At 44.8% G+C, this 13,593-nt stretch overlaps 2 protein-coding genes across 2 annotated transcripts; one reads left to right on the top strand and one right to left on the bottom strand.

The window, feature by feature from the left end:
* Positions 1-1,252: 1,252 nt before the first annotated feature.
* Positions 1,253-2,260, top strand: LOC127777349 (multiprotein-bridging factor 1c). Its single transcript, XM_052303924.1, has one exon. The coding sequence runs from the start codon at positions 1,321-1,323 to the stop codon at positions 1,786-1,788; it is 468 nt and encodes a 155-aa protein (XP_052159884.1). The 5' UTR covers positions 1,253-1,320; the 3' UTR covers positions 1,789-2,260.
* Positions 2,261-3,068: 808 nt separating this feature from the next.
* On the bottom strand, positions 3,069-8,478 carry LOC127777278 (aldehyde dehydrogenase 1-like). Its single transcript, XM_052303852.1, has 9 exons — positions 8,210-8,478; positions 5,577-5,719; positions 5,111-5,494; positions 4,667-4,756; positions 4,412-4,585; positions 4,181-4,318; positions 3,875-4,012; positions 3,712-3,773; positions 3,069-3,491 (listed from the first exon to the last, which is right to left on the bottom strand). Exons 1-9 carry the CDS (start codon positions 8,385-8,387, stop codon positions 3,218-3,220), a joined length of 1,581 nt encoding a protein of 526 aa, XP_052159812.1. The 5' UTR covers positions 8,388-8,478; the 3' UTR covers positions 3,069-3,217.
* Positions 8,479-13,593: the final 5,115 nt, after the last annotated feature.

Raw genomic sequence — 13,593 nt, 5'->3', positions numbered from 1 at the left:
CCGCCACTCACCTCCCGGCGCTCGCTGCCTCCACCGCCACCTCGCCTCGCCGCCGCGCTCGCTACCTCCGCCGTCGCCGACCGCCCATGTCGACCACCCGTCCCCGCGCCGTCCTCGCCGTGTGCGCTGCGCGAGCCACGAGAGAAAAGAGCGAGCAAGAGAGAGAATAGAGAGAGAGAAAGAAGAGTATGGCAGGCGGGTCCCACAATTTTTTATTACAAAAACGCTGACTGGATTGCCATGTGTACGTCACGTTGGACAAAACCGCTCTGAATTGGTTCGAGGGGGGTAATTCGTCTGGTTTGTATAGTTGGGGGTGAAGAATGTCCGGTTTTGTGGTTCGGGGGGTAATTCGGACGACCGTTATTGTTCAGTGGTGTAATTCATAGTTTTTCCATTTTAAAATTCTAATGCCACGCGGAACAAAGACCATGTCAAAACCGCCACGTAGACGCCACGTCAGCGAAACCGCCCTTTAAAACCGTAAAGAGAGTCAAATTGTACCGGTTTTAATAGTTGGGGGTCGAGATATCCGGTATTGTGGTTTAGGATACGAATCAGAAACAATCCGTCCGCATCCGCACATTATCCGCACTGGCTTCGAATCCACTTAGAAAATATGGTATAAGATATCGTATGACAACTATCCATCCGAATCTGATCCGTTTTCACCTCTCTAGACTTCTATCTTGTTTTTATTTCCGCGTCCGCCACTGATTGACTATAAAGCGAACCAACCTGATTTGTGCCCAGTGACCATATGCTGATGCAGGCTATAAACTTTCTGCGGTTCATTCACGGAATTTCCAAACCTTCCTGATGAAGCATCTCTTGGTGGGGGAGCACGAATCGCAAAGCACTACTCCCTTCGTCCCATAAAAAACCAACCTAGTACAGATATGACACATCCTAGTACTACGAATCTAGATATACATATGTTCAGATTTATTATATTAGAATATGTCACATTCGGTGCTAGGTTCGTTTTTTAAAAGACGGAGAGAGTACAGGAGTAACCGCCAAGTTTCCTGGGCTTGGTGGGCCGGTCGCCAACAGTTTGTTTGAACCCAGTATCCTTTCCGTGGCAACCAAGTTCCCGTGAGCCCATCCGCAGCCACCCGATTCCCCCATACAACTCAAATCAACGGCCCAAAAACAACGGAACCACCCCTCCCGGAACCTTCCAGAACACCCTATAGCCTCTTGAACCTTCCCGAATCCCACCTTTCTATAAATCCCTCCACCTTCTCCGACCTCCTCATCGTCAAAATCACAAACACAAGAAGAGCGTGGAAGAGAGGGAGGAGAGGGGAGAGAGCAATGCCGACGAGGAGGTTGAGCGGCAACATCACGCAGGACTGGGAGCCGGTGGTGCTGCGGCGGACGAAGCCGAAGGCGGCGGACCTCAAGTCGACGAGGGCGGTGAACCAGGCGATGCGGACGGGGGCGCCGGTGGAGACGGTGCGGAAGGCGGCGGCGGGCACGAACAAGGCGGCGGCGGGGGCGGCGGCGCCCGCGCGGAAGCTGGACGAGTCGACGGAGCCGGCGGGGCTGGGGCGCGTGGGCGCGGAGGTGCGCGGCGCGATCCAGAAGGCCCGGGTGGCGAAGGGGTGGAGCCAGGCGGAGCTCGCCAAGCGCATCAACGAGCGGGCGCAGGTGGTGCAGGAGTACGAGAGCGGCAAGGCCGTCCCCGTCCAGGCCGTGCTCGCCAAGATGGAGCGCGCGCTCGAGGTCAAGCTCCGCGGCAAGGCGGTCGGCGCGCCGGCCGCGCCCGCCGGCGCCAAGTGAATCCTTCGTGGCCGGAATCGCACCTCCGATCCCTCCTAGTTAGGCGTTGATCCGTTTGTGAATGTGCAGTTTGTTTGTGTTCTTGGCTTAATTTTGGGGGGAAACTATGATATGCTAACTGGCTCAGACGCATGTGAAGTGATGATGGCTAGAAATTGAATTTCCGTTGGATTTGTGAACACATAGTTTAGTTGAAGCGCTTTTCGATCCGGTTGTGTTCAATCGTCGTTGTGCTCTGCTTCTAGTTGTGACTAGCTTTGTTCTCTGCCCATATTTCATTGATTGATCCAAGTGATTCTTCCTGGGAATCGCAAGTTCGCAACTCCGGGCCTCCCTAAGTTCCTAGTTATAGGCGTTGATCCGCGTTGTGAATGTACAGTTCGTTTGTGTTCTTGGCTTGGTTTGGGGAAACCATGAATCCATGATGCTAACTAGGCGTATGTGAAGTAATTTCTAATAGAAATTAAATTTACCGGCCGAATCGTTGTGCTCTGCTTCTTGTGTGTTGTCCGGTGCCTAGCTTGTTCCCTGTTCATGTCTCATCGACAGCTCAGGTTGCTGCTACCTGTGCGGAGCTTCGGCGGTCCGTAAAATTGATCGAGTCACTAACTCGGTGGGTTCAATTAACCAATGTTTATTCGTTCATTTTTCTCGGCTTGAAACGGATGAACTCCAGAAGAGCATTTTTCGGCTTACATATTTGTAACAGGCTTCACGGCTGAGTTCTTATCTTCACTTTTCCAACCAACATCTCTCATTTTTAAACTGCTAAACGATATAATTTTTTTAAAAAAATTCTATATAAAAGTTATTTTAAAAATCATATTAATCAATCGATTTTTTAAATTTATTTTAACATACTTAATTAATAATACCTAAATGTTGTTTTGTTTTGCGTGCTAGGAAGTGAGGTTTTTATCCCTTACTCCTGAATAGAGCCTTAAAGTTTGTTGATTACAGCCACGGGTGGATCGCTGCTCTCGCAATAGGCCTTGTCACTTAATTCTGCCAAATTATGGACTAGTTATGTTTTTTTTTTCTTTTTGGTACGCAGAAAAATATGTTTGGTTTGCTACATTGACAAAATATGACTATGCTAAATTATGCTAAATAATATTTGTGTGGTATTGGCAGTATTGGTAGTAGTAAACTAAGCGTTGCCAAAAATTAATGCTTAAAATGCAAATATTTTGGTATGGCAAGTTTTGACTTCCAAGGTAAAAAGGAGAATTTTGGCTTCCAAAGGTAGTATAAAAAGGAGGAGAACACCAACTGGCATATACAAGGAAAATAATGGATAATGAAACTTATTGACTCTCTGTAATAATCTTCCACCGTTACAAATACTCCACCACCCAGCAAATCCAACAACACCAACATGTGTACATACGCATGGCCGACTCGATCGGCGACGAGATCCAGAAAGAACTCAGAACCAGGGGGAGCCATGGACGGGGGTGACGACGGACTTGACGGCGAGGAACTTGTCGAGCGCGTGCATGCTGTCGTCCTTGCCGAACCCGCTCATCTTGCGGCCACCGAACGGGCAGCTCCTGTCCATGGCGAAGTAGCAGTTCACCCACACCACCCCTGCCCGGATCGACCTCGCCATCCGGTTCGCCACGTCGATGTCCCTCGTCACCAGCCCCGCCGCCAGCCCGTACCTCGTCCCGTTCGCCCTCTCGATCGCCTCCTCCACCGTCCTGCACCCAAAATTAATCTCTCTTACCACTATAGTAGTTTCTTGGATAATAAATATTTTGAATTGATATGACATATCATGGTCAGATCCTCTGCGATCGAAGTCACGTAACTTTGTCACTTCCATGTGGATCCGATGATCCCTAGATCCACAAGTTAGTGATAAAGGTACCGTGCATTTGACTAGAGAGGATATCGATCCATATATATAGCTGGGTTTACTTGAACTTCATCAGGCACATGACGGGGCCGAAGATCTCCTCCCTCGCGATGACCATGTCGTCCTGTCGTTCAGAATCGCAAGCGAATCATCAGAGATCAGACTGTGAAGACACATGGTGTGTTCGTGGTAAATTCTAAAGGTTAATTTATTTTTTATCTTTACCTTCACATTGGTGAAAATGGTGGGCTCGATGTAGTACCCTTTCTTACCGCAGGGGTTCCCTCCCGTGAGAACAGTTGCCCCTTCTGCCTTGCCTTGCTCGATGTACCCGAGCACCCTCTCATACTGAGCCTTGTCCACCTGTATGAACATAGTAGCAGGGCAACACAGTACGGTGATCAGTCTCTGGTTCAGATAGTTAATCAGGCCTGAATCATCACTGAATTATTGGAACTCACAAGAAAAAAAATGCTCGTTGGAATGGATGATGATTCAGATTTTTCGGAATTTAGTTTCAGACTCACTCACCTGCGGTCCTTGATTGACGCGAGGATCGAAGGGGTCGCCGACGACCCAGCTCTTCATGGTGTCCGCTAGCTTCTGCTCGAACCGGTCGTAGATGCCCTCCTGCACGAACACGCGGCTCCCGGCGACGCAGGCTTCTCCCTGCAGATTGATCAGATCACGGCTATGGCTCTCATCAGTCAATTCAATCAAGATCACGGCAATGCATGGCGCTCTGCCAATTCGGATGCTCACCTTGTTGAAGAAGTTCCCGCCGATGGCGAGCTCGACGGCCTTGTCCAGGTCGGCGTCGTCGAAGACGATGAACGGCGACTTGCCGCCGAGCTCGAGTGCCACCGGCTTCAGGTTGCTCTTCGCGGAGGCCTCCATTATAAGCCGTCCAACCTCAGTAGATCCCGTGAAAGCCACCTGCAAAAAAAAAAAAAAATAGTTGTAAGAAACCGATCAATGTCCATGCGCTAATTGACAGATGAATGTATGATATCTTACCACGTCAACATCCATGTGAGATGAAATTGCAGCTCCCGCTGTTGGGCCGAATCCTGTCACCACGTTGATCACCCCATCCGGTACTCCTGCCTGAATATCACATTCCGAAAAGGTCAGAGATATTCAGAGTTTTAGACTACCAGCAATCACACAGCACAAAATGCCTGATGCAAGAACAGAGCTACTACTATATCGTTTTTCTTTTTTCAATTTTGCGTCCTGTTCTAAATTGAAGATTGGATTAGCTACTTTCTCGATTTTCATTAGCGCGTTTTCCAAAAATGTTATGTTTTGTATGAAAATTTTCTATATAAAAGGTACTTTAAATAAATAAATAAATTTATTTGTCAATTTTCTATAATTAATAATTAGTTAATGTTAATCACATTTCTCGTTTGTGTGACTAATCTTACTTGCTTATTTTTTTAAAAAAAAAATTCTTACTTGCTTTGATAGGTGGGCGAGGAACAGGGCGCTGAGGGGCGTCTGCTCGGCGGGCTTGACGACGACGGTGCAGCCGGCGGCGAGCGCCGGTGAGACTTTGGAGAAGAACATGATGGCCGGGAAGTTCCAGGGGACGATGAGGCCGGCGACGCCGAGGGGCTCGCGGAGGGTGTAACCCTGGAGCTGCCTCGACATCTTGAGCGTCTCGCCGTGGATCTTGTCGGCGGCGCCGGCGAAGTAGCGCAGGATGCCGACGCACTCGCCGACGTCCACCGCCCTGGCGGCGGCGAGCGGCTTGCCGGCGTCAAGGCTCTCCAGCGCCGCCAGCTCATCCGCGTGCCGCTCCACCACCTCCGCGTACTTCGCCATGACCTTCCCTCTCTCCTGCATTTGACAAATACGCCATTGATCGGTCACTTTCCAGCCATTTTTTGCACGATTGAGAGGAAGAAGAAGATGACCGTACTGATCCCGACATGCGAGGCCATTCGCCGTGGTCGAATGCTTCCCTCGCCGCCTTCACCGCCAGGTCGACGTCCTCCTTGTCGCCTTCGGCGACGCGGGCGATCACGTCGCCGGTGCGGGGGTCCCTGGTCTCGAACGTCTTACCTGGAGAAGAAGCACGGAGCACGGCGGCCTTCCATGATCAGGATGAGATTATGTAAAGATAAAATTAAGTGAAAATTTCAGTAAACCTCACATTTCATGGTTAAAGTTATATAAAATCCTAGGTATCATAACCTTGATGAAGAGAGTTAGTTTTAGTTTACGACTCCCATCAAGAGCAAGAAGTCTTTAATTTTAGATTGGACTGCTATAGAATTTGACCCATCGTTCAAAAAGTTTCTGATGATAAGAATCATACTTTCATGGAACTCTATAGGGGCATAGGGCTATAGGCTTCAACACGGTAGATGTTTTGTTCTAAATTATTCTGAGCAAACTTACGACCCAACGATACAATGATTTTTTTTTCTATTCACAAAGAAAATAATTTAGGAATCGCAATGCTACTATACGCTCCCAAAGGTGACACATAACTCAACTACTATTGTTTTAAAGTTTTACAAAACACCACCTCTATAAATATTTAGTAAATATTTACTTAAAATTGTAAAATGTAGAATATATGTGGAACTTTTAGTTGTTGATTTTTTTATTAAGGTTTTCGGTTTAACTCTTCGCTACTTTGTAAAATATTATCTTAGATATGTTAAAGTCAATTGAAATATTGTCTTGGATTTTGTTAGCATGCTTTTACATTTCATTAAAAAAACTTTCTATATAAAAGTTACTCTACAAATATCAAATAAATATATTTTTTAAATTTATAATAACTAAATTTAATTAATTATATTCTAATGACTTCTTGATTTTCTGTGCACTAACTTCACCTTAATGAGGCAAACCCCGAATTTGATTTTTCTTCAAAGCACGAAACGTGTATAAAAGTACACAAGAAAATAGGATCTCTAGTACGGAAGCATTTATCTTCTTCTAAAAATTCAGAAATGTTCCAAATCTGAAACGTGCTACTGCTAGAGCCACATATGGGCAGTCCCAACTCATAACACAAGACATGGTTTCCTTAAACTCCATATCATCAAGAAACTAGTGCAACTACTCTTCCAATGCAAACACCACTATTCCATACTTTAATTTAATGCTACTTATCTCACATGATGTTTTGGATGTTGTGTAGAAACCATGTCTCATACAAGACGTGGTTTTCTTCTCTTTTCTCATTTATTCACTTGCCACATCAGTTTTTGTCCTAGGTGGCAACTTATTTAATGCTATGGACACTATCCTAGTCATTGGGTTGGGAATACCCTAATGATTTGATTTGAATAGTTCTTTACTACTTAGTACTATTAGTACGGAGTACTAGCTAATCATTGAGAAAAAAAAGATGTGAGATGAAAACAGCAACTAGCCGGGGACGCGAAGCACATGGTATAACACGGGACGATGGGAAAAATAGATGCCAGAGGTTGGTAGAGACTGAAACTGCAGGCCCGTTCATGCTTCTTTGTCGTGTTACTCCTTGGCGAACTGCCCATGATCTCATCTCGCCATCAAACCGTACGATGCTAGGAGCACCACAAGTTTACGGTAACTCTTCAAAATTTACTTTCTCGGTTATAAAAATTAGCAATATAGTACTAAACTTTCTTTTTTAAAAAAACTATTTTTATAGGCAACACATGCAGAAACAAATATATTAAAAACGATGTATATGGCTTGCTCCCTTTGTCCCATAAAAACCCACCAGTATGAGAGGTGATATTTTCAAGCACAGTGAATCTGAACATAAGACTATCCAGATTCGTTGTACTTGTAAATACCATATCCAATACTAAGTTAGTTTTCAGAACGAGGGAGTATGGCTTATGAAATATAGCAATATAGTGAATTGTTTTTTTCATAGGCAACACATACAGAGACCAATCATATTGAGAACAGTGTATGTATATGGTTTCATATAGATAAAACCCATTTCATCTTTTTCATATTATTTTTTTCATATTTAATGAGAATGGATTTTTAGTGGGAGTGGCCTAAGAATTAATCTAAACTGGCTGGTACTAATTAATTATGGAGAGAATCATTAAGAGCAAGTTTAATAGTATAGCCCACTGCTAACTCCAATTCATCTATATATAGTCAATCTAACAGCCAATTCATACAATAGTTGCTTACGATACTATAAATATTTGGTCTCACATGTCATACACATACTGTGTCTTGGAGTCCGTGCTGCAGCTGGCTACAGATCTGTAGTCCGCTGCTCTTCTCTGTCATCTTTTATCTCACTAAAATATATTTATAGCTCGCTAATAGTTTGCTATTGTACCTGCTCTAAGAAACAGCACTGATTGCGATAAGGAATTGAATCCCTACTAGTATTTGGAAGAAAGGAAATAAATCGAAGAGAGCAATAGGACAACCACGGCGATTATGAATTGGATCCCATTACTAGGTTTTGGTAGAGTACAATTAAGTCCTCCAGTAATTAACGCAGGTGGGCTGGACGTAGCTAGATAACCACAGCCCACGGCTAGCTAGCGCGCGGCTAACACACACGTACGTACGTACCGGAGGCCGCGTCGACGAAGCGCCCGTTGATGAACAGCTTGGTGTACCTGATCTCCGGCGTCGTCCTGGGCGTCCCGCCGCCGTCGTCGCCGCCGTGGCGGCACCCCGCGCCGCTGTTCTCCGCGCGCGCCTCGTCGCCGGCGTGGTGGTGGCCGTTGCTCTCGCTCTCGCTCGCCATGGCGCGCGGCGGTGTGGCTCGATCGCTCTCTCTCTCCGCGCGCTGCTTTGCTGTTGCGTCGCTAAGCGAGAAGCGTAGTCCTACTGTGTGGGGGGGGGGGGGGGGGGGGGGGTGGGGAATTTGGGCGAGGCGATACGCCGATTTAAAGAGAAGCGTGCGCCCTGCCCTGGCCAGGTGCTAGTTGGGCTAGCCGTCCTTCAAATTTGACAGTTTTTTTTCCCATTCACAGATTTGACTGGTCTAGCCGACTAGCTAGTCCTTTAAATTTATCCTAAATTATAGATGATTTTATAATCTGAAGATGATCATTTATTGCCCATGTACCCACCCCTCCCTCCCATTTTAAGCGCAAACATGAGTTTCAGTGTCAAATTTTAATTGTACGTCTTTTTTTTTTGAAAAATAGTACTTTTCATGTTTTATCATCTAATAACAATAAAAATACTAATTATAAAAAATTTTAAATAAGACAGATGATCAAAGTTAGACAAGGAAACTCATAATTACGTTTAATATGGGACGGAGGGAGTATAGTTTATGAGTCTATTAGGTTGATGTTATTTTAAATCTTTTTGGTAAAATTGAGAAATACGTGGATACATTTGATTTATTCCCAAACATTGGTAATGCCTAGATAATTTTGGTAACAATACATCTATCCTATCCTATTAAAATTTAATAATATTACCAACTCACCAAAACTTTGGCATTACCAAAATTTTAGAAATGTTTATTTTGGTAATAATTTGAGCCAGCCTTATATCTCGCTTATCCACTCTTTTATAGTTTATTCCTCCACCTACCTATTTTTACTTTAATCCTCACCTATCATCTATTATTCCCATTCGTTTTAAAATAAACAAACATATCACACCTCTAATATTAGGTTTGTTTATTCGGACGAAAGGAGTAATACATTATTTTATCTCCTATCATCATTTTTCATTACTTGTACTTTTGCTATCTCCTTAATAATCATTAAAAAAGGGAAATTATTCTATTTGAGACGAGGGAGTATTTCCATCACCTTACTTTACTCCAAGACGGCAAGGCCTGACAGGCACCCGCACATGGGAAACAAACGGACGAGTCAAGGAGTGTACTCATGTAGTGTGGTCGCGCACTCACGTGATTACCTGAAGAACTTGCAAGGATTGGGATCTGGTCTCTTTTTCAATTCATCATCGATATGTATATATAGAGAAGGGTTAATTGGATCCATGCCACGCGAATTGTGGCAAATCAAAAAAATGCCACACCTATTCCGGAATCCGGGTGCATGCCACTACTATTTCGTCAAATTGGAACCATGCCACAATGTACGCCCTGCGCGCGCTTTGCCACCGTTTTAGGGTACCGTATTTTCGTATGGACGTTTCTGCCCTCGTGTTCACGTGTGCTTAGACCAGCTCCGGTCCGGCTCGAACAGCCCGGTCGCCATTCGTTCCCCACACCGAAACCCTAGTTTCTTGGAGGCGACGCAGGCGACGGCGCCGGCGCAATCGACGGCGGCGGAAGGCGGCGGAGCAGGGCAGTGGCGCAGGCTACGGCGACGGAGGGCGGCGTCGTAGGCCGCGGCGCAGGCTTCGGCGGCGGAGCAGGGCGGTGGCGCAGGTGAAGGTGGCGGCGGAGCAGGCCGGCGGCGGAGGCTACGACGGCCGAAGGGGAGGACCTCCGCCGATGGGAGGATGAGTGCGCAGGGGCCTACGCATGCATCCCCCACCGCGTTGGCAATGTATTTGGGCGAATCCCTTGTACGGGTTGCTTCCAAACCGTGAGTACCTTCCCCCATGAACTCTTTATGCAGATAAAATTGCGATTTGAGTTTCGATTTGAACTTTGTATGTGCGATTTGAGTTATTGTTTTGTCATTCGTTGGTAGGCATTGGTTTTCAGTCGATGTTAGGGTGCAACCCTATGCGACAGTAGATGCTGATGGTAGGAAAATCATCAGTAAAGGAGGCACTGGGCATTGGGTAATCGATTCAGAGAGTTTTTCGTTTGATTTCCTAATGGAAAGTTTGAGGGTTGAGTTTAAGTGGGGCTCGAACCAGTCTCCCTCAGTGTGGTATTTTAACAAAAATTTGGGTGAGGATGTTAGGCTCATAGGGGACACTGATTTGCCAGATATTTTCGAGATGTATGCAACCGAGGCCAGTTTCCACCTACTTGTAGCAGTTCTTGAGGAAAGCATGGATGTTGCTTCTGTGTGTTGTGTGCATGAGCCCATTGCTATCATCCCACCTGAGAACCCTTCCCACAATGATGGTTCTGGACAAGCTGCTACTAATGATGGTTCTGCACAGCCTACAACAGTGGAAGTAGATGTTAGAGAGCCTGACATGTTTGATAATGAGGAAGAATATGTTGGTGTTAATGATGAGCAGTTGTATCTGCCTCCAAAACCTACTCAGCCACCTGACACCTCTGGCCAATCCTCTTAGCCTGCTGCCACAGGGTTTGGTGGCCAATCCTCTCAGACTGCTGCCACAAGGGTTGAAGCTCCTGAGGTAGAAGTCACCGATGAAGACCCTCAGGTTGTTAGAGTGTTGCATGATCCAGAGAATCCAAATATAGTGAAGAATGCTCTATTCCCTGACATGATATCTTTTAGAAAAGCAGTTAGGCATTATGCAATTAAGAAAGGTTTTGAGTTTGCTGATTTGAAGACAGATAAAACAAGATTCATTGCAACCTGACGCGCTGAAGGCTGTCCATGGAGAATACGTGCTTCCCTAATCCATGATAAGAAAACAATTAAGGTATAAATGTATTATTTTAGTTAATTTATTTTTTCATCTCCTGAAAGTAGTGTAAGTTTTAGTAACTTTTTATCACCATGTCATGTCATGCAGATTACAGTTCTTCCCTTTGAACACAAATGTGCATCTACCAAACTAAGAGAGGGCAAGATGGCTACACAGGGCTGGGTTGCTGATAGACTTGGTGATTGGTTAAAGAACAATCCAAAGAAGGGTGCTAAGGATGCAAGGGGGAAGCTGCAAGAACAGTATGAGATCAAGTTGAAGTATTCAAAGGCATGGTCAGGTATAAAGTTAGCACTAGAACAGATACATGGTAAATATGAGGAAAGTTTTCAGTTGCTTTTCAACTGGAAGGCTGAAATTGAGAGGAAGTGTCCAGGTAGTATAGTTGAAATTGAATTGGAGAAGTTAGGAAATAAAATGTGCTTCAAGCGTTTGTTTGTAGCTCTAAAACCATGTATAGATGGCTTTTTGCAAGGGTGTAGGCCATATGTGGGTGTAGACTCAACTAAGTTGACTGGAAAATACACTGGACAGTTAGCTTCAGCCACCTCTGTAGATGGTCACAACTGGCTGTTTTATGTATCATATGCAATTTTTGATTTGGAAACTGATGACAACTGGTTGTGGTTTATGAAACAATTGAATAGAGCTATTGGTTGTCCTGAAGGGTTAGTTATCTCAACCGATGCATGCAAGGGGTTAGAAAAGGCTGTTAGTGCTGCATTTAGTGATCCTGTTGAGCATAGAGAATGCATTAGGCACCTCTATGCTAACTTCCTAAAGAAGTACCATGGTTCTGTTATCACTGAGCATTTGTATCCAGCTGCTAGGAGCTACACCGAGGAGGGTTTCAAGTACCATATGCAGCAAATATATGCAGTGAAACCAGATGCAATAGAGTTTCTTGAGCAACATCATTCAAGAATTTGGTACAGATGTGGCTTTGGAGAAACAAGCAAATGTGACTATCTGACAAACAATGTTTCTGAGAGCTTTAATGCTCAGATCAGAAATCTGAAAGGACTGCTTCCTCATGAACTTGTTGACAACATACGAGAGTTAATAATGGAGAAGATGGCCACTAGAAGAGATGTTGGCAAGAAAATGGATGATGGAATCATTCCAGGTGTTATGAAGCAGCTTAATGATGCCACATCTCTTCTTAAAGTGGTGAAGATTGCCAGAAGTGATGATGGGTTTGCAGAGGTCACACTTGTGGATACTGACAACAAGACTAGATGGCATATTGTTGACCTAGACAACCAAAAATGCTCCTGTAGGGCTTGGCAAATAACAGGGAAGCCATGCAGGCATGCATTGGCCTGGATATGCAGCAGTGGAGGAAGGATACAAGATTTTGTGAGCCCATATTATAGTGTGCAAATGTTCAGGACAGCTTATGCAGGCAGAGTACCACCTATGACTGACAGGACACAGTGGCCAGTAGTTGATTTGGGCTTCAAGGTGCATGTCCCTAAGTAGAAGAGAGGTGCTGGGAGGCCTAGAGTACAGAGAATAAGGGGATTTCTTAAGCTTGGAAGAAAGAGAGTGAAATGCAAGAGATGTAAAAGATTTTGACATTTTGAGAAAACATGCAAGCTAGCTCAACCTGCAGATGCAGATGACATGAGCAGCCACTGCACCCCCCAAAAACGGTATATTGCTGTCATTGTGCTTCCATTCTTAATTAGTCTTTGTGCAAACGGTTTGTGTTCTTTAACTCCAACTTGATAAAAAAACCCAACTTGATAATTATTGTTAGTTACACTCCTGATATATTGTGCTATGTTGTAGTCACTAAGATTCAGGCTTGTATGCTTGCCATATGGTCTAAAAATTCTCACTTTTTTGTAGGAAGAGACAAGTGTGCAGGCAAGGAAATGATCCAGGAGTGTCAACAAGTGAAGCAAGCTGCTCTGCACCAAAGAAGAAAAAAACACCTATGAAAAAAAAGACACCAAAAAAGAAGAAGACTCCCCAGAAGAGGAAAGACCTAGCATCCTCAAGTGCACCACCAACTAGAGTAGTTAGGAGCCTATCTACCTATCTTCGACTGTAATGCCAGCTGCCTCCTCTCTAAGTATTTTGCTAATTGCCAATGGCTGTGATGAACTTGTAATGCACGTGTGCCTGTGAACTTGTAGTAATCTATTTGCAGTGACAATGTAGCCTGCCCCATCTCTTAAGTATTTTGCTAGTAAGGCTGCTATGAACCAGTAATGTTGCTCATGTATGTCTGTACTGTTGTATGCATATGTTGAGCCTGAAAACTGAAATTATGGAATGCATCAATGATCTCTTTTGCTGAAAATTTACTGTACTCATGTGCTCTCTCCTTTTGTAAAGATTTCTGTGCTGTAAACTGAAATTATGGAATGCACCAATGATCTCTTTGCTGAAAATTTGTGATGGACAATTGTCTGCATGGCACTGATTCT

Source organism: Oryza glaberrima, chromosome 6 (genome assembly GCF_000147395.1).
Source record: "Oryza glaberrima chromosome 6, OglaRS2, whole genome shotgun sequence".
In the NCBI taxonomy this organism is placed as follows: Eukaryota; Viridiplantae; Streptophyta; class Magnoliopsida; order Poales; family Poaceae; genus Oryza; species Oryza glaberrima.
Note: the sequence above shows the minus strand (reverse complement) of the source record. Positions and strands in the feature narration are given on the sequence as shown.